Below are 25,522 nucleotides of genomic sequence, written 5' to 3' on the forward strand. Positions count from 1 at the left end.
ATATGAATGTTGAAGGCAGTAAAGCTTTCGAACCAGGGCATCACTCCGAGGATGCATCAGGCTGGCAGCCAAGGAGATATAGCTGGGCATTGCTGTGGGTACCTAGTGATGCTTGGCATGGCTATACGTTGGTCTCAGTGCTGCTGTCCTGTCCCTCCCAGCAGTGCCAGTGGGGGAACTCTCATCTGGCGTGGTGGGAAATCCAGAGTTTGCTCACAAGCTTTTACTTTCAGCATTTTCCCAGGAAATGGAAGAGGAGGTGTTTCATGCACCACAAGCCTTCGCGTAGCGCCTTTCCCTCCATCTCCTAGCTGTAGCCATCCTCTCCTCTTGCAGGCTTTTTCATTGCTGTTATAATAGGTGTTTGCCAAACACCACTGTCCAAGCTATGTCTTAAAAACAAGCTAGATCAGTATTAGAATGTATTTTAATATTTCTCTTGTCAGGGCACGGTCAGAGCCCAAGGGGCTTTGCCTCTCCCCAGTGCTGGGGCTGGCTGTAATGATGAGCTCTGCAAAGAGGGTGCAGCTGGATTCAATCTGATAGCAAATGGGATGGTTCTTGAACTGCAAAGCATGCTGATGTCCCTGGTGCCTGCAGGAGCGATGGCATGCCCAGTCCTACACGGAGCTGACTGTTTTGGCAGGACCCTGCCATAGAGTGTCTTTGGCTTATTTTCTGTATTGCACAGGGAGTGATGTGCTTGTGTCTTGTGAAATGTTGAGACCTCTTACCCAGGCCAGCAGAGGCTGGACGTTCTCATGCCTCTGTCAGGTGGTATTCTCTCAGGTCCCTCTCCAGGGACTTTCCCCTCCCCACTGCCTCCCTCCAGTTTCTCCCCCAGTGTGCTCAGCCCTCAGGTCTGCTCTCTCCAGTGCTTCCTCCTTATCTCTGCCAGCCAGACCTCCCCACGCTCTCTCCCTAGGCCTGCTGCAGGAGCAAGGAGGTTTTTGAGTATTGTTTTACCCGAAATCAAGCAAATAATAACTCTTGCCTCTCCCTTGCTGTGGAGGGGATGGGTGCAACTAGCAGTTAACATTTAGTAGATGATGCGATCCTGGCAACCCCCTGAGCACCTGTGAAATTGCCAAGGGGGAAAGGAGAAAGATCCTCTCTCTGGCTCACTGCTAACTTCAGCCCAGTTTCTTTTCTTTTCTTGTTTCTTTTCTTTTCTTTTTTACGTTTTTTTCTTTTATTTTATTTTTTCTTTTTTTTCTTTTTTTTTTTTTTTTTACTTTGGAACAGTGAAAACAGAGCACAAAATGTATTCCAAACAAACTCCTCACTATGCAACCTCATCCCGATGGGGCATGGAAAGCTACCTGGCACAACAAGGGATAGAAGGATCTGAAATACCTACTGGTCATGGCTGAAGCCCATATTTTGCCACACTGCTATGAGGCTTGCATTCCTATCGAGCTGACACTAAGAGCTGCAATTTATCTATCTCCCAAAGGCATTTCCTGCCTGAGATGCAGCGTGAGAGCATTTGCTGCAAGAGCAAGAAGTCGCAATGCAGCTCCAGCAGCACAAAGAAGGTCTTCTGGATGCTGGCACATAATGGCCAGCAACCTGGCAGTGCCTTTGAGGTGGCTGCTCTGCTCTAAAGCTATCCTGAAGCAAGCAGCAGCCTCTGATCACAAGTTGCAAAGCCCAGGAGGGTAAGGCAGTGGCTGTAAACACCACAGGCAGCAGCCTTGCCACTGCTGCAGCAGCTGCCCATGTGCTGAAGTGGCTGCTCTCTCATGGTGAAGGAGCTGAACCATTTAATGGGGTGGAAACTAAGAATGGGCTTCTTGCTGGTATCGTACTTCAGACCCTGACCAAGCACTTCTGCAAAAGATTTGGGCTTTATTGCATTTTACCCAGGCCAAGTCCTTCTGCTAATGTTTTTGCCATGTCTCACCATGGCTTCCTGGTTTGTTTGGGTTTTTTTTTTGTTTGTTTGTTTGTTTTGGTTTGCCTTTTTTTTCCCTCCATTATTATTTCTTTCTCAGTGTGACTTGTTGTACTCTATGACAATAACCTTCTTAGCTCTAATGTCCCTCCTACCCCTCAGCAGTTGACCAAGCTCCACCAGTTGGCTATGCAGCAAACCCCCTTTACTCCCCTTGGACAGACCACCCCCGCTTTCCCTGGTACGTACCCACATGCCCTTTCTAGATATCCTTCTCTTCTTACCTGTAGAGTTTCTTTCTCTCTCTAAACTCATGCTGTTTAATGGAAGCAAGCATGGCAAGTAAAGCTGAAGTTTCAATATCCATGGGGAAAAGAAGACAGGGAGACAGGACAGATGTTTAGGAGTTACAGTCCTAATGGGCAAGATCTGAGCCATTAATTGTGCATGCCTGGACTGCTCCTGCAAAGCCACACTTACCTTACTCCCAATTTTACTGATTTTCCCAGCAGAAGCCGTGAGCAGCTTTCTCCAGCCAGAGGAGGTAGCATCCCCTGCCATGTGCTGATCCAGACCCTGGTGGGACAACCCTGCTTTCCCGAGGGGAACGGCTCTGCACCAGCCAGGGATGCTCCGAGCAGCTGTGGAGAGTGATGTCAAGCTGGGCAGAACAGCACCTCTGCCCCAAGGAGAGAGTGCTGGGAAGGAGCCATGGCCATAGGGAGCTGCGTTGGTGGGAGGACAGCCAGACATGGTGTGGCTCAGCAGCCTTGTCCCCAAGGCTAGTGTGACAGTTAATGAATTTCACAGTGAGCCTGGGAAGCAGATAGAGTGCAGGGCATGGAGATACTTACAGTACCTTTGATTACTTGGTGGTCAAATTGCCGGTTGGAAATGCCTTTTCTGACAGTATGTTCATCATATTTTGAGCTTCCTAGATGAAGTGACATTGCTTATCTCCTTGAAGGCAAAAGCATTAAACCTGTTTCTTCTTTGCTCTTCAGGAGAAAAGCTGCCCTTACATTCCTCCGAAGAAGCTCAAAATCTGATGGGCCAATCATCAGGTAAAACACAAAGCTACAGGGAAATAAGCAGGCTTCTGCTGACATCTGTTTCTTAAATAGGACTGTGCCACTGCTGTGCTCCTAGATAAGTTGTGATATTTGTTGAGAAGATGGCAGGTTTGCTTGATGGGCAGGGAGGGATAAGGCAGCGCCATGCCTGCCATTCTCTTTTGTAGAGCATGTCAAAAGAAAAGTGCCTGGGGTTTATTGCCCAGCTTTTTGTAGCTGCCACCTGTGAAATGGGAAGGTGCCAGAGCCATCGCCCTTATTCTTTCATTTAACTTTGCATAAACCTTGCTCACAAGCAGTTGAGAGATGCCTGTGGAAACAGACACCATACAATTTTAGCCATCGCTAAGCCGTTCAGGGTGAGCTGCATTTTTAGTGGGACAGGGCCCTGAGGAGCCAAAGCTTGACTGTAATTTTGGAGATATATTCCTGTCAAATGTCACACACATTCATCCACATGAGCCAAATGTGCTTGTCTTTTTGAATCTACCCTTGCTTAAGGGAGCTACCATGAGGTCTGGAGGCTCAGAGCCGATGCAAGCCAGACCTCCTGCTGGGCATACGTGGGGCACACGCGTGCTCTGCAGCCAGACAGGGTGCATCATGTGCATACCTCGAAAGAGTCTGGGGACATCACCTAACTAGGAAATTAAAGCTAGCCTGCAAAAATAGGCTCCATAAGACTAAAGCAAGTATAGATTTCATGACACCAACCTGTGCTGCCTTGTTTTCTAAGTGTCCTGCTTTGCCCTTTGCTATCACCCAACGCACTAATCCTGCCCAACCCATCATGCTACAATGGTGGGGACTGCATGTGCATATCAGAGAATGAGAATCTGGCATGCTAAAATAAACAGTCTCCAGGCAATGGAGAAGGACATGAGCAGTCCTCGATAGTCATTGTGATACAGAGGTGATGCTCTGCTATGGCACCCCATGGCCCAGAGGCTTTCAGCAACACCTGTGCTATCTGAACACGGAGAGCCCTATATATGAGGCTGAGTTGCCTAGTTTGCATTTCTGAAGATCCTCAGATGCCTTAGCTGTGCTCCGAGTCCATCTTCAATGCTCTGTTCCTTTCCGAAGCCATACTCACCATACTCAAGCAGCTGCTGAGCTGAACTCTAATACATGGCCAAAAGACCAGACACCTACACCCTGAGGGACATGTCTTAGTGTTAGGTAGGGTGTGTCTGTACCTAAACTGTCAGGAGGCTTGGTGTGAAAGGCAGTCCAGGGTTGCTGAAGTGCCTGTTGCAATACAGCATGCTGTGAAGTCAGTGTTAAATACTGCCCACGGTGTAAAACCTGGGCAAGGGCTGTGTTGTGCAAGCCTTTGGCATTAATACGCCTGGCAGGGGTGACAGAGGACACAGGGATGCTGAATTTGCATTTGCATCCCCATCCCCTGCATTGCCCCTCTACTATGTGCTCCCAAGTGATAAATACGGCAGAGACCTCCTGCAAGTGGATGCCTGTGTGCTGTACCCAGGCATTGAGTCTCTGCAAGGGAGGTGCAGCTGAGAAGCTTGCTTTTGGGAAAGTGCAGGAACCACGCATGATCAAAGATCCCTCATAATCTCTTTCCTAAGGGTGAGGCTGAGATGAGGTTGCAACATAAAAGGTTCACCATTTCAGCATTTCAGAAACTTTGCTTTGACTGTGTCAGTCCCCAGACAGACATCTGTTCAGCCCTGCTGGGTTTTGGGCAGCAAAACTGGATGGGAGTTCCTCTTCCACAGTGCAAAGGGCCTTGATGGAAATGTAGACCAGCAAAATTTGGCTGTTGCTTGGAGGAGTTGCTTAGTGTGGTTAAGGCAGAGACAAAGTGCCAGTGCTGCACAAGGAAGCCCTGCTGGACTGGGAGACTAGGAATTTGGAGCTGCTGCTGTCCTGTATTGCAGCAGCCTAGTACTTGTAGTTTCCTTCAGCTTTTTTTCTCTGCACCCCCTTACTCTGTGCAAATGTCTTGGACTCTTGCACACACTGCTCTTAAAAGCCTTCCTCAGTAGTTCATACCATATGAATATGGGGTTTTGAAGCTACTGCAAATTCCATGTTAGCCACCAGAGAGCTGCTGCCTTGCAGATTTCACTTAGAACATCCCTGCTTCAGCACTGGGATGATTTAATACTGAAATCTGTAGGAGAGACCTACAGATCTTCAACCTAGCCTGCTGTACTCTCAGCTCTGGAGCTGCACATGCAGAGTAGTCTGCTGGTTACAGCCTTTCCCATCATGGAGGAGAGTGCCCTTCTGGGCCCAGGAGAGGCTAGTAAGAATCCAGCTTTTTGGTAAGACCAAGCTTTTCCCAAGAAAGATTGGACTAGATGATCTTTGAGGTTATTTTCAACCTGGTATTCTATGATTATACTGCTGCTTTCACCCCTTGCCAAGTAATTTGCTAGAGAGCAGGTTCTAAGTCTTGATACTGTTTGTCATGCTTTCCCTTGGTAGTAAGAGTGACCATTGGTCCCAGGTCCAGCTAACTTGCATATCTTAGCAGCCTGGCTTAAATTCAGCATGCAAGTCTGCAGGGCTGTAACTTGCAGAGTGCTTTGCAGACTGTCCTGTGCCAGTGCTGATAGATCTCTCACAGAAATAGGTTTTGGGATGCCAAGCTGTTGTGACCAAGGGGCTCTGTGTTACTGTGTCTAGAGAAGGCTAGGGAGTGTGGGGACAACCCTCCTGCTGTCAGGCTGGCTGCCTCTAGGGTTGGGTTTCCCAGCCAGCAGGCTGGCTGCTGGATACGGAGGAAGGCTTCGTAGGATGGCTCTTTCTGGCAGTGCTGCAACCTTGTGTGACAATGCAGTTTCTTCTGAAGCCATTCCTAGTGGGAGAATGGAGGGTGGGAGTGAGGCACTCATGGGTCAGCACCTATGATGCCATCTTGAGGGATGCAGAGGAAGGTGACGCTCAGCTCCAGTAGAATCAGGTAGCTCAGGTAGCAACTGTCTTCCTCCTCCTTGTACCAGAGTGTGTGATCCCTTCCCCTCCCAGCCCTGGAGCAGGACGCAACCTTTGCAGTGTTGACTGTTGCGGGAAAGCAGTGGAGCTCCACCATGCTGCCTCTGCAAGCTGTAACCATGTTCCCTTGCATATGCCCAGGTTTGGATGCCAGTCCCCCGGCCAGTACTCATGAACTCACCATTCCCAATGATGTAAGTAAATCCAAGTGCTTCCTCAGCATGTGTGTGTGTGTACACACAGATATATATATATATGTGTGTGTGTGTATATATATATATTTTTAAGCTGCAGGCATATGACTGTCAAATATGTTTGGAGATGCCCCTTCACCAGGCTCATCCAGTGCTATGTGCAGTCTGTTGGGGATCAGCCTGCAGCATCAAGTACTGGTTGGACTTTACCCCATTGGTAGCTTTCCTAGGACATTCCTTCTTCATGCTCCTTTTTCCTTTCCAAGTGAACTCGCTGCTCATGAAACATGCCCAGTTGACAGCACTGGCAAGGGGAGAGAGCTCCTGAGGCAGCCCTCATTAAACTGTGATTGCTTCATCTTGCATTGACTGAAGCATAGCTGCTGGGGGTTTGGGGAGGAGGTAAGTAAACAGTGTTTCTAATGCCACAGTGCTGCACAAGCTTTTGAAGGATGGTGCCTGCCATCTTAGTACCTGTGGATGTCATCTTTTGGGTCTTGTAGATGGAGGCATTGTGGTAAAGTGGATGTTGAACTGGGATATTTACTGAGAGGAGGCTGGAGTCACACTGGGCATGTGGTCATGAGGTGCAAGGAGGGTGCTTAGATGGGAGGAAGTGGGATGGAGAATGCCACACAGACAGCATATGGATCCAGGAGTTTCACTTGCTTCTGGGTTAGCCCACTGGTTTCTATGGGTTGATAGCCAGTGGCGACTCAAGTCAGAATCAGGGCAAGCTGGGGAATGACTTCCAGTTGCTGTCTCCATCTCTATCACCTACAAACACCTTTAGCCCATCCTCCTCAGGAGTTTCTGGATTGGGTCTGGCAGCTGTTGCTACTTCTTCCTGCTGTTCACCAACACATGTCAGCATGACGGAAGGGCAGCAAGCCTGGCTGAAGCTGCCGGGCATCTGCAATCCTTTGGGACACTTGCAAGGCTTCCTGCAACTCGAGACACAGTGGTGAAACAGATGCTGAGTATCTGCTGGCTGAAACCCTCAGAGATGCTTCACCCTGGTGCCAACCACTATGGAAGAGCTTTGTGGAGGAGCCTGTAGGAGATGGTGGCAGGGCTCATCCTAGGTCTGCTTCTGTCTGTCCAGCAAAGATTGCCTTCAGGAGACTGCATGGAGCTCTGCAAGCACTCCTGAAGCTGCATCAACCATATCTGAACAAGCATGAAGGATCATAGCCCAGGTAGCAATGTGTAACCCCTTGCAAAAAGGCCTACCTGGGGGGAGAGGATGCCAAGGGACCTCCTGCAAGCCCCAGGAGCACTCAGAGCGTTCATATGCCAGAAGCGCAGCTTTCGTCATACCTGTGCAGCGTTAAATGTCATCACCTGCCTCTTTCTCCCTGCTGAACAATACTTCCTTAGTTCTGCTACCTGTTGTTTTGAAGACTCTAAAATTCCTACTGCAACCTTCCTGAGAAGCAGAGGACAAGTTTGGGTTTCTTAAAGCAGTGGGTCTGCAGGCATATTTTAGTGGTGTAGATCAGCTTGTGGTGCTGCAGAGAAAGGAGAATTGATGATTGAAACCATCTTGGCAGTGCTCTGTCAGGTGGCATTCACAGATACTTGGACGTTGCTGAACATCTCTCCAAATAGGTGTGGTTCCTCATGTCTCCCCATCAGGTCCCCAGATGCAAGGGATATTCATTTGCTGAAGTATCTTCAAGCTATTTCTGTACCATGAAGACCAGGATCGATGGCTGCTGGACTGAACATGACACTGCAGGTCCCAAGATAGTTGATGCCCTTCCAGTGCTGCAAAGGGGTGTATATTCAGGTCCACGTGGAACCAGTCACTGAGGTAGCCCTGTAATATGACAAAAGGAGCAGTCAGCATTTGGAGGAGCAGTTGTCCTCACTTCTACAGCGACAGAAATCCGGCAGCTGCCAAGATGAATGTCCCACATACAGAGCTCTAAAGTGCAACCTTGGAAGAGCTCAAATGCTGATGGCCAAGAGAGGCATGCAGCTGCACCCCATGCCCGTGCTGCTAAAGCTGAACAGCTCAGTCCGTGTACCAAGCTGCACAATGAGCAAGAGCAAACGTAAAGACCACTGAGAAAAGTCAAGCCATTGAATGAAATCCAAAGGGCAGGCAATTGAGGAAATTCAAGCCTCCATCTGGCACAATTTCTCTCCACGGAAGTGTGGAGGCTGTGGTTTCAAGCAGGATTCTCACCTTCGGCTGGCGCTGCAGCCATGTGGTGCTCTCTTGTCAACTGTCTGCACGCTGGCGAGACTTTGCCTTGTGCCAGAATTGCTGAAGAGGGTAACAAAGGCAATGAGGATGTCCCGGAAGGGCAGAAGAAGTGTGGGACGGAATGAGCGATGTGAAGCTATCAATGGTGCGTGCTTGCACCAGCTGATGAGGGGGCTCTTGGGTTTGGGCTTTCCCTGGGGAAGGCGATAGGCTTGTTTTCTTCTAGTTATGCTTCCTAGAAAACCACCTTCAGGATCTACTCTGAATGGCAAGGGCATGAGGGCGGAGCAGTCTGAAACATGACTTATTCCCACCCTTGCAAAACACTGGCCAATTATTAGACCATGAAAATGATTGTTACTGAAGCGAGGACAGTATCACACCTCGTCCTTCTTCGAGTCTTCCGAGATGCTGGGCAAGATAATTGAAACTTGTCCCCCCATGGACCAGAGCAGGGCAGGCTGCTGGACATGTCCTGGGAGGACTGTGCTCGTATGCAGGTGGGATTCACCCCCGGGCTGTCCCTCTTTTGTTTTCCTGAGCGTTAAGGTCACTCACACCCCAGGGCAGAGGGAGGAAGGCTTCTGGCTGGCACCATGCAGTTGTGCTCGTGTCCCACCGGTGACTGCCAGAGCTGCCGCTTCTCAGACATTGCCTCCATGCTTTTTTTCTAGCTAATAGGCTGCATAATCGGACGCCAAGGGACCAAAATCAATGAAATTCGGCAGATGTCGGGAGCGCAGATCAAAATCGCCAATGCCACGGAAGGGTCATCGGAGCGCCAAATTACCATCACAGGAACCCCTGCAAACATCAGCCTCGCGCAGTACCTCATCAACGCCAGGTGAGACCCCCCCTGCCGACCTCTGCCGCCTCCTGCCATGGCTGAACCCATCCTGCCAGTGCGGTGGGAGCAGCGTGCGCTCCCGGTGCCGTGGGCCAGGAGGGGCTTCCTGAGGCTGGCTGGGAAGGATGGTGGCTCGCTGAGACCTCTGAGTGGCAACCAGACATCACCAGCGGGACCTCTACCCCCAGGTGGCACTTTGGCTGGGGACTGGGAGCTGCTTCGCTGCCAGTGGAGCGGCTGTGGGTTGCACCGGTCACCTGCCCACCCACCACCCTCGCTCAAGGATTTTGCTCGTGGGTTGGCAAAATTGCTGCCGTCTTTCCCTGCAGACGAGGCAGGGGACGGGGACGGAACTGAGCCAGTGGTAGGGAGGCATCACCTGGGACCTGCTCACTGGGATCCCTGCATCGCTTACTGTCATCTTAAAGCCTTTTCCACGTGCTTTCAGGCCTCCCAAAGTACGTCGTAGAATCATAGAATGAATCATAGAATGAACCATAGAATGGTAGGTGTTGGAAGGGACTTGTGGAAATCATCTAGTCCTCCATCCAGTGAAAATACTCAGTCCAATGAATGCAAGATGGGAACAGCTTGGTTGCTTCCTTTTCGTGCTGAAAAGCTTGGCACAGCAGGACTTTGCAGGGGCTAAGGGTTCCCAGTGCTGCTTGTGGCTGGTGGGGGGGCAATGCTGTCTGTGCTATGGGGGCCTGAGGGTATGACAAGGGACTGCAAGGGGAGTGTAAAGGGGAAGTGTAACTGTAGAGGGCTTGGGGGCCAGTTCTGTGCTGATGGTAAGCCGTGTCCAGGATGCTCATGCAGACCTGTTTGCCTGCGTCTATCAGTTTGTGGATGAGGAGCTTAAGTGAAGACAGAGTCCTTCACCGACTTCAAGCCCAGCTGGCATGGCTGTGCGAGCTGAGGCCATCCACCTGTCTGCGCCCTCTGCCACAGGCAGAGTTGGTGCCATGACAACCAGCCGTCAGCCCAGGATGCATGTGTCTGCGGGAGGCTGCTGGCAGGGTCCCGAGGACAAGCAGCTGTTGGCAGCAACTGACATTGACTGAGGTGTGGGCTGGGAGCACCGGTGAGGTCTGTAAGTGCTTTCTCCTCCTTGCACCCAACCCACCTCAGCCTCGACCTCCAACAGATGTCCACCATCCTATCCTGCCCTGCTGTCCTGCTGCCCACACCCATGGCATCTTTCCAGCCACTCAAGAGAGGGATGGGGCCGGTCCCATGCCCATGGGCACGGCTGAGTGGCTTTCCCCCCAGCTCCTTGCAAATCCCCCTAACCTCCTGAGACAAGAGAAAGAAAAGAAAAACGAGCAGCTCTTCATTACTGGGAAGGGCTGACTGAACTGCAGCCTTTGCTGTGGCAGAAGTAGCAATGACCTGGCGAGGGGCAGGATGGGGCAGAGCTCAGCCTCTCCAAGAGTTTCAAAAACCAAACCAAAATGAAAAAGCCAAGGGAGCTAGGACAGCTGCCTGTCTCCATGGGAAAAATGCTGGTAGAAGTGAAGCCATGTGTTGGAATGTTTCCTGCCAGCACCCCTGGTGGGCGGCATCGCTGCCACAGCACAGTGCCAGAGATTGGCGTTACCTGGCAGCAATGAGAAGGCAGCTGTCCCTTGAGCTGGCTTTATGCCGCAGCTCCCTGTGCCCTTGGGAACACCCAAGCCCCACGCACTCAAGCCACCCAGTGATGCTCTGCCGCCCGTTTGAGTGGGGCGTAGGCAAGAGGAGGAGCGCTGCCCCGCAGGGTCTTCGTTTTCTTTTCTGCTCCGGTTATTAAGCGCTTGTTTTTGTCTCCCCCCTATCCCTCTCTCTGCCCCTGTCTATTCTAGGCTGACGTCTGAGGTCACTGGAATGGGCGCACTCTAATTTCCACCCACCATCCTCCACTCCGCACCACCCGACCCTCTCCAGCCACCGGCACTCCACCCAGCCTGTACTGCCTGTACATTTACCGTCTCCCCTTTGCCTCCACAGATACTCTTTTCTTTACTAACAAACATATATATATATATAGCTCTATAAATACACATGCATATGCACACACTGGAACGTTTCTTTAAGAGCTCCTTACTGTGCTCCCGAGGCTGCTCCCGAACTCTTTGGTTATGGTCCTTGTTTTCTGCGTACGGTATTAATACTTCATCTGCTTTTTGGGGGGTGGGGAGGGGGGCGTTGGTTTTTTTTCTCTGCTGGTGAGACTTCAGAAGATGATGGGGTCTCTAGTCTCAGTCTAGTGTAGCTACTTACACGTTTGAGTTGATGTTGGCGGTACTTGCTGTAGCCCATGGACTAGTGATGCCACCCAGAGCTGTGCCTGCTTCAGAGTACTTACTTTTCTCCCCCTTCTTCCTTTGGTCCTTCCTCTTCCTTCGCTTTGCTTGACCTGGCTCACCTTTGCAACCTCACATCTCTGCCCTCAGGATAAGGTGTAGTTTTCACCCTGTGTTATTTGCTAAACAGAACGTCCAGGAGCCAAGGCCACGCATGGGTCCGCCTGTGGACTTCTCTCTTTGCAGCATGGCAGGGTCCAGACAAGCCATTTTTCATACTAAACAAAGGCTCTCACACACACACGCACACACACAAATGGTTCTGTTTTTTAACTAATGAGCAACTGGAAGTGGGAAGAATTCAGCTGTATGGGATTCACACCCCCAGGGGCCTTTGAAGCACTCTTTTTACAATCCCCACATGCAAAACATTCGGACGATAGCTCAGGAAGCTCTGTGAGCTGGCTGTGTTTGTCATTGTTTGTGCTCAATAAATGTCTGTGCAGCTCTGCTACCCATGGGCTCCGACTGTTCTTCTCCTGGGTCGCCCCACCATCTCCAGCACCATCGTTCCCTCTGCACCCTTCCACCCTTTTTTAGCTATTTGGAGGGAAGGTGGGCATTGGCTACAAATCCTTCAGCAGCAGCATTTTTATTACCATTACATTTTATCTTATTTAAAGAGCGTCCCCATAAGCAATGCACTTCCTGAGTGATTCTGGGCTTTCTTTGGTTTTTTTTTTAAAGGGAGAGTATTTGGCTTGCATAATGCTTTGGTTTTCCTTAAGATTTATTTACAAGTTATGGTATAACAACAAACATCTCTCACTGCTCCCTTGTCTGGACAAATCTGCCATGTCTGTGTCCCACACCCTTCCCCAAGACTCTCTATGCCCTGTCCTGCCTTCTACTTCCAGGCTTTACTCCTATCTCTCCAACAGGGAAACAAATATATTTTCCATCCATTAATTTCCTACTGTGCAAAATGTTTGGTACACATCTTTCCTGTATGCAGATGAGGGGATGATGGTACCTCATGTCCCCAGGCAGCTAAGGCAGCCACTTGATATGTCTTTGCACTGTACCATATGGGAAATATATTGTTTTTCCAGGTGAGCCCAAAGACTTCATGGCTTTTCCCTCTTCTTCTCCTCCCCCAGTGCAGGCACGGGCTGCTGGCAGCTCCCCTCCCTTCTCCTGCTGGGATGCTGGACCACTTCTTCTGCAGCTAGTGCTGACTGTTCAGCTCTCGAGCAGGGCTCTGGTGGGGACCCTAGGTAATAGGACCCACTGCATAAGTGGAGCCAAGGATGGCCAGGGTTTTTGGGGCTGCAGCCCCAGCATCGGGGCTAGTGCAGCTGCTCAGCAGCTGGCAGGGATGATAACACAGCTCTGATAGGGAAAAGGGAGTGAGTTTGCTTGAGTAAGACTGCAGATGCCTGCTACCTGTGTGTACCAGGCAACATATTCACCTTCCCTCTGAGATCCATTCCCTCAGTCCAGGAGCCCACTGGTGATAAAGGTCCAGAAAGGGGGAGGTGGCTGCCAGCCCTTGCTGCTAAGCATTAACAATTTGCTCAGCCTAGGTGTTGCAAAACCCAAGCATGGCCAGCTCTCTGGAGCTTTTAAGCCTCTACATTTAAAGATGTTTCCAGCTTCCTGATATGGTGCTTTGGTGTCTGTTCCCAACCCCTTTGCTCTGCTCTCCCTGGCAGTTTGGATTCAACTGTGCCTTTCAACTGGTCCAGTAGCCAAACATGCTCAAGAGCATCCCTTTATTTCCCTTCCAGGGGAGCACAGGTGCTTTGGGCAGTGCTACAGAGGCTTGGGTGGAACAAATAACCTCTCCTGGCAGCAGCCCCATCTTGTATTTGTGCTGATGCTGGAGGAACGAGGAAGTCAAGGCACCAAATGTTGCCTTCCCTAAGTTGCCAACTGGCCAGAGCAAGAGCAGTCAGCCATGAGCTACTGATGATCCTCATCCTCTCCTGTTGTACACTCTGGTCTAGCCCAAGTGTTTTTTTTCCCTGTTGAAAGAACAGAATATCTATGTGTGAGACCCAGCAGGAAAATAATCACCTAATAGTGTGCCAGAGCCACCCTGCGTGGTGAGTCAGGGCACATTCCTCACATCCCTCCACCACCACCCTCCAAGCAAAACGATGGCAGCCAGTGGCTGGTGGTGATTCACCCTTTGGGAAGGGAGAGCACCAGACCATCCCTCTGTGTTTGACCCTCCCAAGGGGCTGCAGGATAAGCCAGAGCATGAATAGGCCTTGCAGGTGATGGAGGCACATGCAAAGCAACCAAAGTGTGTGGCAGGAGCAAACTGCCTCGCTCTGCATTGCTTTCTTGGCATTTAGGAGCACTTTAAAACTCTGGCACACAGGGTACAGCCAGAAATCGTGTTGACCAAGGCTGAGAAATCCACCAGGGGCCAAAGTGCTTGTGGTGTTTGTATGTCTGTGTGGCATTATGCCCTGAGTAAGGCAGAGGACCTTAACAGTGTGCTAACTGCAGTGAAAGTGGAGATGGCTTTGCAAGGAGACCTGTGTTTTCTGCAGATTGCACCTGACCTGAATTTCTTGGCTGCTTGAGTGCTGTGCTTCCTGAGCTATTCTCCACCTCTGCTAAGACAGTGCTGCCCAAGCTAGCAACTGCCAGATTGGGTCTGGCAGGTGCAGCTGGGCTCAGGCTGCTAGAGAGGAGGAGCAGACTGCAGCAATACCTCTACACCCATCCCCATGCCAGTGAACCTGAAGATAAGATCCCCCTTTGGGTGCCATCCATATCCTAGCCTGCTCAGTGAAACTGTGCCTGCCAGCAAATTCCATGGCAGGAATCGATGGGAGGTCAGATGCAGGCATCGTTCTGGCGTCAGGCAGGTTTCAAGCTGTTGTGTCAAGCTGTAGTCTGCAGTGATACAGACCTGGGCTCATGGGAGCACTCTGGGGAACCGTGAAAAGGCCACTGTGGGGGTTAAGGGACAGTCCCAGCCATGGTAGTCACTTTATGGGAGTGCTGTGTGCTTGCAGCCTTGGCGCTAGGTGGAGCCACTGGAGAATGTCACAGATACTGCCGGACCTAGATGCAATGCAGTGCTGCTCAGGATACGGATTTTAAGCAGTCACTAAAATGTGCTGTCCGGGGGGTCAGAGTGGAGGGCTGTGGTTTGTCGTCTCCCTGTGGCATTTCAGCTCACTTTATGCAAACGATGTCTACTTAAACGATCATTAGATTTTGGGATATTTGTAAGGGACTTGAGCAGGCAAAGGAGCCTCCATATACCAAAGGGATCACAGTTCTGCTTCTTGCTCCGATGCAGCATGTGGGTTTGTTTTAGCTTTCCAGAGACCATTTATAACAGAAAAAGCTCCTGCAGAGAGCCCTGAGTGGGATCCAGAAGGACAGGGTGCAGTGAAGGATGCTGGTGGTGTGACCAAGGCACCCCTCCTTCTGACGTTACCCAAGCCTTTGACTTTGCAACATCCCTTAGGGGTAAAGTTATTTTGCAAAAGGCAGTTTAAAAAAAAAGAGACAGAGAGAGACTCGAAACTCCAGTATTATGTGGGAACCTAGCAGCTTCCTTATCATCATTTAGGCTTGAAAAGGCCTAGAGAAAGGTGTTTAAATAACTGCAGCATCTCTTGGGAGCATGTTGGTGACAGCAATGGTAACAAAGTGACAAAGAATGTGTTAAACTCAGCTTTAATTTCCTTGGTGTGGCTGAAAAGGAGATTTACTGTTTTCTTTGGAAGAAACCTCAGTGTTTTGCTTTTTCTTGTGATATGTCTCTTGGGTTTGAATTTTATTTGAACATAAAATGCTCCAGTGATGCATCTACAGCCATGCCACTGGGACAAAATCCAATACTGCAGTCAACGTCCCAGCTAATCAATAGAACAGCTTTTAGGGCATTATGTTTCTCTCTCAAAGGCAATGCAGTTTTTCCAGACAGAATTATTCAACATTTCTGGAAGTAACCAACTTGGTATTAATCATTCAAACTCTTTGGGAATGCATTAGTGTGTGGGAAGTGGTTACTTTGGCAGGGAAGTATTGGTCCAGTGCCTCCCCCTGCCCTTGGAGCACAGTGGCTCTCCTGAGAGGGTCCAGCTGACGTCTGTGCTTGACCCCTTGGGCCTCAGAAGGTCTTTGCTCCCCTTCTCATATCCTTCCCAGGTCATGCTCCCAAAATTAAGTGTTTGGACTATTGTCATGTGCTTTTTTTTTTTCCTTTCCCTAGACTGTATTTACAAATCTAGTACATACTGAGGTTGAAAAAATAGATTGTTTGCCCTAAGGGAAAGTGACTTTCACTAGGAAGACTCTTTAAATTTAATACTCTCTTTTAGTTGTAATTCATTTTTTTAATGTATTCATGCTAGTCACTTTTAATTATGTTAATTGTAAGCTTATCATCCATTAGCAAGGGTAATCTCACCCCTCCAGTGCCAGCAGAGATAGGTTGTCTGGGGAATTGCTCTGTGCAGTGAGAGAGATGAATCTTTAATCCTAGTTTCTCCTCGGCCACAGGGGTGGAACGATGGCATGGGCTTGGTGCAAACCCTTTCAGACACCTTTCTTATGCCATTTGCATAGACGGGAGCCCAGCAGCTGGTCTCCCCTAATCCAGCCCCAAGGGGGTACTCTGTTCTCCAGCCCTGCACCCCCCTCCCCGGCTGGTCACTAGGTGTCCCCCTTGACCAGCTCTTTGCATAAACCCTGCAACCGACATGTGGGCAGTGTTTGGCTGTTGGATGCTCCCAGGCTCTGATCTGTCTGCTTGCAGAAGATAGGTGACTCTGCTGGACGTGAGGAGGGAAGGGCTGTTTGTGTACCCGCAAAAGGGTGACCTAGCAGATGGCTGGCTCTGAGTCCTGCTGCAGGGAGCATTCTCTCTGTTCTGGGACCTTCACAGAGACACCCTTAGCCCATCTGAGCAAGCACACATGGTTAGCAGCCACTGGGCCATGGGTGTCTCCATGCTCTCTGGTTATAGTGGTTGCAGGAAGGGACAAGGTTGGCAGCACAAGCCTCCGTCTTACACTGGCCCAGGCCCATTCATTTTCCTGGCCTGGCATTAGCAACAGAAAGACAAGGTTTTGCCTAAGAGATCCTGAGGGTTTCCAGCCTTCACTGTGCCCAGGAAGGTTGGGTGCACTGTCAGGAAGCACTGTGCCTTGGTTTGTGCCAGGAGCATCTGCAGCTGGTGCAAGCACAGAGCCGGGGTGGAAAGACTTGCAGAAAGGTTACAATCTCAGTAGAATTCCCCTGCTCCCGTGCTAGATACTGGGGGGAGCTGGAACTCTGCTGAGAGAGCTGGTTTTGCTTTCCCTTCAGAGACAATGCAGCTGCAGGTCCTGATCTGCTGTGCTATGCATTGAGCCCCAGGCCTCAATCCAAAGGGTAACGTGGCAGTGACTTTAAGGAAGTACTGAATGTACCAGATGTGCAGATGTTTCAGCTCCAGATGTGCAGCTCCCCCCCCCGCCCTTCCACCCACAACTCAACACAGTTGTCCTGCAAAATGGAACAAGAGACACTGGATTGCTCAGAAAGCATCCCGCAGACTAAATCTAGCCAAGTGCAAAACCAGACTGGAGCTGGATTCCCACACCCGTGTTTAGGCAGTTTAACCACAGGAATATCTCTTCCCAGAAATGATGCTTGTGCTGGCTCCTCACATGGGGAACAAAACCAGCTAGGATATGAGCAAGAGCAAAATGGAGTGGCAGGAGAAGGCTTTGTTTCTGAGCCCCATGCTGAACTGCAGCCTGTCTCTGATTTAAAGTGCATGTGCTGTTTCTAGAAGGAAATGCTTTGATCTTGAAAGGCAAAGCCAGGGTATGCATGAGGGCTTGACTATTTGAAGCATTCCTTGAGTGCTGTATTCTGGTTCCCTACAGGCAGTGTCTCAGTGGCATTATTTATTCCTAGAAGAAGGCCTGGGTCTAAGAGTGTTTGTGTTTGGACCAAAAAGTCCATGAGCACTGCTCGGCTCTGGAGCCTCTATGGATTTTCATGCTTCAGACAAGATTCTCGGGCACGGGATGCTCCAGGGAGGCATGAGCATGGTGGCACGATAACAACAGGCCACCAGGCAGTTGGCAGCACAGCCAAGCACAAAGAGCTTGGGAAGAGTGGGCCAGAGGGATGGAGCAGCATCACTGCTGAATTCAGGGTTGCACACATGGCTTAGGGTCAAACCACAACTGAAATCCACTAGGATTTCCCAGGGCAAAGGAGACCTTCATGATGTGTTCACTCAAAAGCTCATTTAGTGGTGTGGGGTTTTTTTGTGGGGATCTACAGGGAAGAGCTCCCACATGGACATTGCAATGATGAAACCCAAGACTGTGGTTTTCCCAAGGGATGTTACTGTGTGCTACTTAGCACACAGCTGTGCTCCCCAGTCTCTTAGGAGCTGCAGAGGAAGAGTGCACAGCTCCTCAGTGCCTATAAAAAGCTAGATAAAGACACAAACCTCAAGTAGATTTTGCCTCCAAGCATTATGCACAGGATGGCACAGTGTGGCATGGATTGAAAAGTGGCTGAAAGACAGAGCTCAGAGGGTTGTGGTCAGTAGCACAGAGTCTAGTTGGAGGTCAGTAAAAGGTGGTGTTCCTTAGGGCTTAGTACTGGGTCCAGCCCTATTCAATATACTCATCAACAACCTGGATGGGGGGATAGAATGTACCCCCAGCAAGTTTGGTGATGACAAAACTGGAAGGGGTGGCTGACACACCAGAAGGCTGTGCTGCCATCCAGCATGACCCAGACAGGCTGGAGAATTGGGCAGAGAGTAACTTCATGAAATCCAACAAGGGCAAGTGGAGGGTACTGTTGGAGAAATTCTTGTTAGCAGAGCACACAAGAATTGATAAACAATGAGCAACCCATGCTGGGAATGTCCTTGAATCCATCTTGGGAGTTTAGATAGCAGGCACAGGGTAGCTTCCCCCCACATGCAGCTGCAGGGGGTGGAGTGCAGCTGCAGGTGGGCAGAGTTTAGCCAGCCCCAGAGGCTGACCCTCAGATTGTTATGGTATGCTGACCTATTCGTGCCTTACAAGTAACTCTGGACCCTCTGACTGTAACCAATCTTAAGCTGAGCACACCTCTTGCTAGAGTGCATATAAGTTACTGTATCATGGAAATAAAGGGGATTTGACCATCTAACCATATTGGTGAACAAAGAGTCATCTTCCCATAGCGCTGCACCGAACGTGTTTCCCAACAGGGTACTGCACCTAGGAAGGAATAACTCCCACCTATCAGTACAGGTTAGTGTACTGGAAAGCAGCTCTCTAGGAAAAGACCTGGGAGTCCTGGAGGAGAACAGAAAGACCATGAGCCAGCAATGTGCCCTTGTGGCCAAGAAGGCCAATGGCATCCTGAGGTACCTCAAGAAGAGCATGGCCCACAGGGCCAGAACCTTGAGAGAGGGTTTCCTCTCCCTCTACTCTGTCCTGGTGGAGCCATTCCTAGAGTAGTGTATCCACTGCTGCCCAGTTCAGGAAGGACAGGGAACTACTTGAGAGGGCACAGCAAATGGCCATGAAGATGATTAGGGGAGTAATACAACTCTCTTCTGAAGAAAGGCTGAGAGACTTAGGGCTTTTTAGTCTAGAGTAGAGAAGGCTGGGGCAGGGCAGCGAGGTCTTCTCAATGCTTGTGAGTACTTCAGTGGGTGGGTGTCAGGAGGAAGGGGCTGGTTATTTTTTTTCAGTGGTGCCCAGTGACAGCACAAGAAGTAACAGGCACAAACTTGAACACAGGCAGTTTCATCTAAACATGAGGAGGAACTTCTTTACTTTGAGGGTGGTAGAGCACTGGAACAATCTGCCCAGAGAGGTTGTGGAGTCTATCTCTGGAGTAATTCAAAACCCACCTGGACGAATTTGTGTGCAGCCTGCTCTAGGTCAGCCTGCTCTGGCAGGCGTGTTGGACTAGATCACCTCCAGAGGTCCCTTCCAACATCTATCATTCTATGATTTTGTCATTCTCTGATGCTTGAGGGGTCATTTGGACTGAAAAAAAATATATTTGCTCATGTGCTTGTGTACCTGGGAGGCAAGATTCAGGCTGTGATGCCTGTCTCCTCTGACCTGGGGCAGCCAGGAGCTGTGTGGTCATGGCTCCTTGTTGGTCAGAACACGGGCAGGGTGTGCTTTTGTGTCTCTTAGCATAGAGCCAAGCACAGAACTCACAGGCTTTTTGCTATTTATAGACATTTGGCAGGGGTGTGCACTCTGCCCCAGCACTCCTCTGCTGACTCCTGCTCATCACCCCTAACCCCTCAATGCTCTCTCCCTTGCCCACCAACCCTGGAGTGGTGGGAGACAGCAGCACAAGCTCACATCAGTCACCATCCTTGCAGACACATCTGCAGGTTCATGCGAGGCTGGCAGAGAGGAGGGAAACAGGCAGGGGAGATGCTCAGCCCAGGGGCAGCCCACACTACATGGTGTGGGGTCAAGGCATTTTCTCTGCACAAAGCTTGTGGCCTCAGCATGTCTGCATGGCTGCTCTGGAGTTCCCAAGAAGACATTCTCAGCCCACAAGGTAAAGCCAGGACAACCACCTTGGCTTGCTCTGCAGCTCAGGGTGTTCATGTGGGATGTGTTCAAGTGAAAGCTTCTTCAACAAAGGGAAGTCTGTGTTTGTGCAGCAGAGCTTAGCCTGGGCATGGCTTCTCCAGGCTTCGTCTTCAAGGTGTGGATGATTTCAGCAACCTGGCAGGGAGCTGCTCAGGGCACTGCACAGGGCTATACATCCACAAAACCAAATCCATGCTTGGGCCTGGGAGGGGGAGGCACTGGTGTTGGAGACTCAGCTGAGCCCTGACCATTTCCCTTCATTGACTCCCCAGCTCTCCAGACCCTGATCCTCATGGGAGGAATACCTTTACCGCCTGACTGGAGCACCACCACCAACATGGGGCCACTGGCTGACGCTTGAGTCCTACCTGAAGACACCACCAGCTTCCCATGAGCTTCTCCCTCTCCTCCGTGGCACCCTTCGGGCCAGCTGCCTGAAGCCCCCTGCCCATGGCTGCACAGACCCCACTCCCTTGGCTGTGGTACAGAGCAGCAGTGGGATAGGGAGGCTCGAGCAGCAGCTCGCAGGACAGCAGCTTGCAGCCAGCGTGCAGCAGAATCTGCTTCTGCAAGCAAGCATTTCCCCACTGCCCCTCTCTGCGCTTCCTTATCACCCCCTCACTCCCTGTTGCTTTGCAATGTATTTTGTGGCTTACTTGTGTAAATGCAATAAAGCTTTTGTTGCTTGAGGTGCTCTGCACGGTTAGGGGAGGAGACTGAGGTGAGAGCAAAAAGCATGTCTCCAGTGCATGCACACACTGCTCGGCTGCTGCATCTGTGGTGTGAGCAGCAGGGCATCCACAGTGAGGGTGGTGGGATGCTGAGGGGTGGCCCAATGGTGCAAAAGATTTTGTAGTCCCTGGAAGGGTTAACAGGAAACTCAGCCCACCAGGCAAGCCAAGCAAACCACAACCAGCTGGAAAAAAGGCCTCAGAACGCTGGCTCTGCTCAGCATCAGGAAATGGTCCTGTGCATGAGTGGGGCTGCCAGAAGGGGAGGGGAGATGGGATGGGAGGAGCGCTGCGAAGAAAATCCAGAGCTTTCCCCAAAGGTGGCAACATCCAGGAGTCATTAGCTATGGAGACATGCTTACAGCAAGCATGAGTCACTGCCAGGACCCCGATGGCTGCCCATCCACTGTGTCCCACACAACGGCAGCTCTCACACTGCCACCCGGCCTCCCTGGGTTGCCACACATCGACCCTAGACCTTGGAGCAGACCCAGTGCTATTTTGGGCTGTACTGGGCCATGAATTTTCTTCAGGATGCTTCATTTTTCACTCAAGAGGCAATGCCAGAGTGATGCCCCTCCCTGCCATTGTGTAAACCCACCCTCAAGCACCAGTTACCACCTCATGATTGTAAGTGGAGCTGCTTGCTTCACCCTCAGCTGTGCATGTTGCAGGGATCTTCATCCCAGCTGGTCCAGCCCCAGGACTAAGGAGTAACCAGGCAACCAGATGGATTCAGCACTGCCTGCCCAACCCTCTGCCCCATGGGGAAATGAAGGCATAAATGCCCATTGCAACCTATTTCCCCACTTGGAGTTGTATTTTCACCTCGCACATCACCCATGCTCCCATTTGGCCCTGAGCAGATGCAGCAGTGAGGCAGGCAGCCCCTCTGAGTTCCAGCAGCTGGCCAAGCCCAAGTGTTACTTTTGCTTTTCACCCCTGCTAAAGCCCCAGGGAGCACTAGCCTCAAATCTGTACGAGTGCTGGTGCTTGCCCCAAGTGCCTCTGAGAGAGAAGTCTTCTCCTTGTGAGGCACACCCTTGGCTGGGGGGGTCTAGCCCCATGGCCTATCTGGCTAGTCTTGCATGGAGGTATCAGCCCGTGGCACCATCTGGGGTGATCTCAGTCAGCCTGTAGTCAGAGTTATGGACCCATGGGGGAAAAGGTACATGTTCCCTCCCCATCCCAAGCACTGATCTGTACCCCCAGAGCACCCCCAGGAAGAAAAGGCACCTTTGGCAGCTTGCAGGAAGCCAGGCTTCTTCCACAGCAAAAAGCAGCTGGCACTGCTGTTAAAGGCACACTGTCATCTTGCCTGAGACTGGAATTTGCCTAGAAAAAACCATTTTCTCTTGCTGTACTTCACACATCTCTGCATTTTGTATGAGGGACATAGCAAAGATAATGTTTGCTGAAGATGCACACTGCAGACTGTGCTGGCTGTCATGGTGCATTGATGCACAGGGTGCCAGCAGCCAGCCCAGGTCAGTGCCTGGATCAGACAAGGCACTCTCTTTTCAGTCAAAAACAGGTGTTCTGGATTTCTCCTGCTCCAGCTGCTTTGGCTTAGAGACAGACCTCTATCCAAACTGTTGTCCCATTCCTCAGATCAATGTCACAGTGGAGATCCTCCCAAAGCTGCACGTCACCAGCTAAGACTAGTGCTTGAGCAAACACAGACTGGCTTGGGGCTCCTTTCCCTTCTCTTTACAAGCCACAGGCCATGCACAAGCACCTCGCATGGCCTTGCACAGTGCTGGGAGACAGTGCCAGAGACAGCCTGAGGGGGAATGGCCCCAAGAAAGGAGCTGCTCAAGCTGTGAGAGCAAACACCTGGGACTCAGCTCCTAATACTGCTGCCCACGCACAGGGTTTGGATCCCTGCCCGTGCCGGAGAGGTGGGATGTGGAGGGGTGTTACCCACTTAGCCACTTAGGTTCTTCACCTGCACGCCCTGGCGTTTCCTCCCCCTGAAGGCATAAAGGGATGCAGATGCCCCACAGCCCTCTCCACCGCCTCTAGCCCTCTGCTGCCGGGCAGCCTGTTGCAGCGTTAGGAGGCTTCCTCCTGAGAGGATGTGTTTGGATATTTGCTAAGAGCTTGTTTATCTTTGTCTGTTCCTCCAAAAACGTTAAACAGTGAAGGAGGAATGCTTATCTTTATGACCTGCTGGGACATCCCTTGCTGCCGCCTGTGCTGTGGGCCTCTGCGTCTGCTGTCTCTTCTTTAACCCCTGCATCTGCTCCAGATTAGAGCAGTTCAGCCTCTTGGCCAGCCTGATGATCTTTTAAAAGGTGGCTGCTCCTGTCCCTTTACAAGGAGGCCGTGCTAGAGCTCTCCCAGGTAAGCTGTGTGTCTTCAGGACCAATGGCATTACCCTAAAGAGTGCTGTTTCACTCCAACGGTGCCCCTGAGGGAGAGGTGTCCTCCCTGCTCCTCCTCCAGCTACTGTCTCAGCAGGCGAAATAGGTCTGGGGACAGCAAAACGGCTAAGTGGTTTACATTTGTTCCTCATTGTCTGCAAAAGATCTAAGGAGGATGCTTGGCAGTGCTTGGAGTGGATTTGGAAGGTATCCTTCCAGAAAGGGTAGCTGACTTGTTTTATACTTCTAGGAAAAGGCTGCAGGCTGGATCTGGCTCTGGTGTAAAGGCAGCTCAGCTACAAGCCTTGCTTCATCCTAGGACAGCTCTCCAAGGGCAGAAGCTGGGATGGCTACTGGAGTGGCAAAAGCAATGAGTATAAATGGTGCATGCTGGAAAACTGGGGGGGGGGGGGGGAGGGGGAAACAGAGTGAGAAGGAGCTAACAGAGATCTCATGGAGTTTGCCAGGCATGTGCAAGCTACTGGGGTGGATCACCCTCCTGGAAAAGCATGGAAGGGGTCAGTGCAGTCACTATGCCACGAAGCCAGCTGAGGTATGTTATCTGAAGGATATCCAACAAGCAAGGTAGGGCTCTGTGCTTTCTGGGGCTTTGGGGCTGGCTGCCTACACCAAAGGGAAATGAAAGCATGTGCAGGGGAGCAGGGGGCACTTGAGAGCAGTGCAAGGGAAGCAAGAGCAGGGAAACAAAATGAAAGCAATTAGGGGTGCTCTTTTGGCTCTCCAGAAGAGATGGGTTGTGCCAGAGCAGCACTGCAGCTTGAAAGGCAAGGCAAGCTGGTGAAAAAGTGTGCCACTGCGTAGGCATTGGGCATTATTGCTGTGTGGCTTCGGGAGAGGACAGGGAGTGCTACCAGCCTCATGTCACCCTTTCCACCCAGGGTTTGCTGGTACTAGTCTTGGGTGCTGTTGTGCACCAACAAGCTGCAGGTGAGAAGGGGTGCAGTAGTCCACGGCAGGGCTTAGAAGGGGTCCATGGTGAAGGTGAGTTTCCTATCCAGGTAACTCATCTTTTTGCAGCTCAGGGGCAAAGGCTGGCCCAGCTTCTGCAAATCGCAGGGCAGGGAAGCCCTGTGCCACCCCCGCATTGTGGGGTTGGGTGAGATCTGGCACTTTTCAGTCCCACCAGCTGGAGCCAGAGCTGCATCTGGAGGCTTCTCAGCCGTTCCTCAAGTGCCTGCTGCCTCTCTTCCCCAGGAAGATGCACCCAGCCTGGCAAGCAAGCTGTGCTCCCTGGGAATCACCCAAGTGACGTGCTTTCTTGCAGAAAAACGGAGAACATTCTCCTCCCAGCTGCCAGAGGGGTTAGCACACATTTTTCCACTAGGTTTCCATGCTGTGCATGCTGGATGTGCTCCTCCACAAGAGGCTGCGTGGGAGAGGTGGGTGCTTTGTCCCCTGTCCCGACAGCGGTGTCCCCAGGGCTGGGGATGCCCTGTCCCAGAGTACTGCTAATATCACACAGGCTGGCTGGGGTAAGTGTAATTGCCTGCCAGGAGCTACTAAGTAATGATTCTTGGGTGTCCAAGAATCCTATCATTTCTTCTGTAGCTCTGTTGGAAAACCAGCCCCTCCCTCCCATTTTTGTTTTCTCCAAGAAGAGGACGCTGCAGATGTTGCTGATCTTCCTGTGTTGGGCCCATTTTATCCCCAAACCATAATACTTGTGACCCCAAAACGCCTACGCTTTGGGCTGTTTCCATTGTCTGAGTGAAAAGTGTAACTTTTTCCATAGAGAAAGGGGGGAAAAGAGGCCTGAAAGTGAGTTTTGCTTTGTTCATCTTCAAGCCTCTGTTGTAGGACTTTTGTCACTGGGAGAGTAGGGGGATATTCTTCCCAGTATCCCAAGCACCTGACGTCCTGGTATCCTGCGGCACCCCCGTAAGTAAAGAATCCCTTGTGAGAGTTAAGGAGGGCAGAAAAAGGAGCCCAAAAGCATTATCTCCTCTCCTCTATCTCCCACGTCACATCCCCAGCCTCCCCTCTCGCTGTCATCTTGCTTAAGAAGCCAAGCCAAGCTTTCCCACAGACCCAGACAGCTATTAGAGAAATATGATTACCAGATGGTTTGTTTTTTCCACAGGACTAGAGGCCAGCATGAGGTAATGGGGAAACTGTTAACCCGCTTCACACAAGTCTGCCTTTGGGGTTGCAGCTTTGCTGGTGAATCTGCTGTGTCTTGGCTGTGCCAGCACACAAGGGGTCTGCAGGATGGGAAGATAGGAGAGCACTTGCACCCCAGGCATGCTGGACCAGTGAGGTGGCTGGAAACCCCAGCCTTGAATCAGTGACAGCTCCACTGGGATGGCTTGGGAAGGCTTTGATG

General features: G+C 51.0%; 1 protein-coding gene across 28 annotated transcripts in view; it reads left to right on the top strand.

Annotated features, from left to right (window-relative positions):
- The window catches only part of PCBP3 (poly(rC) binding protein 3), a 66,589-nt gene extending 45,819 nt beyond the window's left edge, over positions 1-20,770 (top strand). For 13 of the 28 annotated variants that reach the window (XM_064160047.1, XM_064160116.1, XM_064160207.1 and 10 more), the window contains 5 exons: positions 2,060-2,138; positions 2,902-2,961; positions 6,079-6,131; positions 9,021-9,190; positions 20,354-20,770. In XM_064160047.1, the coding sequence (XP_064016117.1) occupies positions 2,060-2,138; positions 2,902-2,961; positions 6,079-6,131; positions 9,021-9,190; positions 20,354-20,399 (408 nt within the window). In that variant the 3' untranslated portion in view covers positions 20,400-20,770. Of the gene's footprint in view, positions 1-2,059; positions 2,139-2,901; positions 2,962-6,078; positions 6,132-9,020; positions 9,191-11,037; positions 11,993-20,353 lie in introns of those variants that run through there. The other 15 variants (XM_064160080.1, XM_064160170.1, XM_064160265.1 and 12 more) reach the window with 10 other exon arrangements.
- Positions 20,771-25,522: the final 4,752 nt, after the last annotated feature.

The sequence above is a fragment of the Pogoniulus pusillus genome, chromosome 2, assembly GCF_015220805.1.
Source record: "Pogoniulus pusillus isolate bPogPus1 chromosome 2, bPogPus1.pri, whole genome shotgun sequence".
Lineage (NCBI taxonomy): Eukaryota > Metazoa > Chordata > Aves > Piciformes > Lybiidae > Pogoniulus > Pogoniulus pusillus.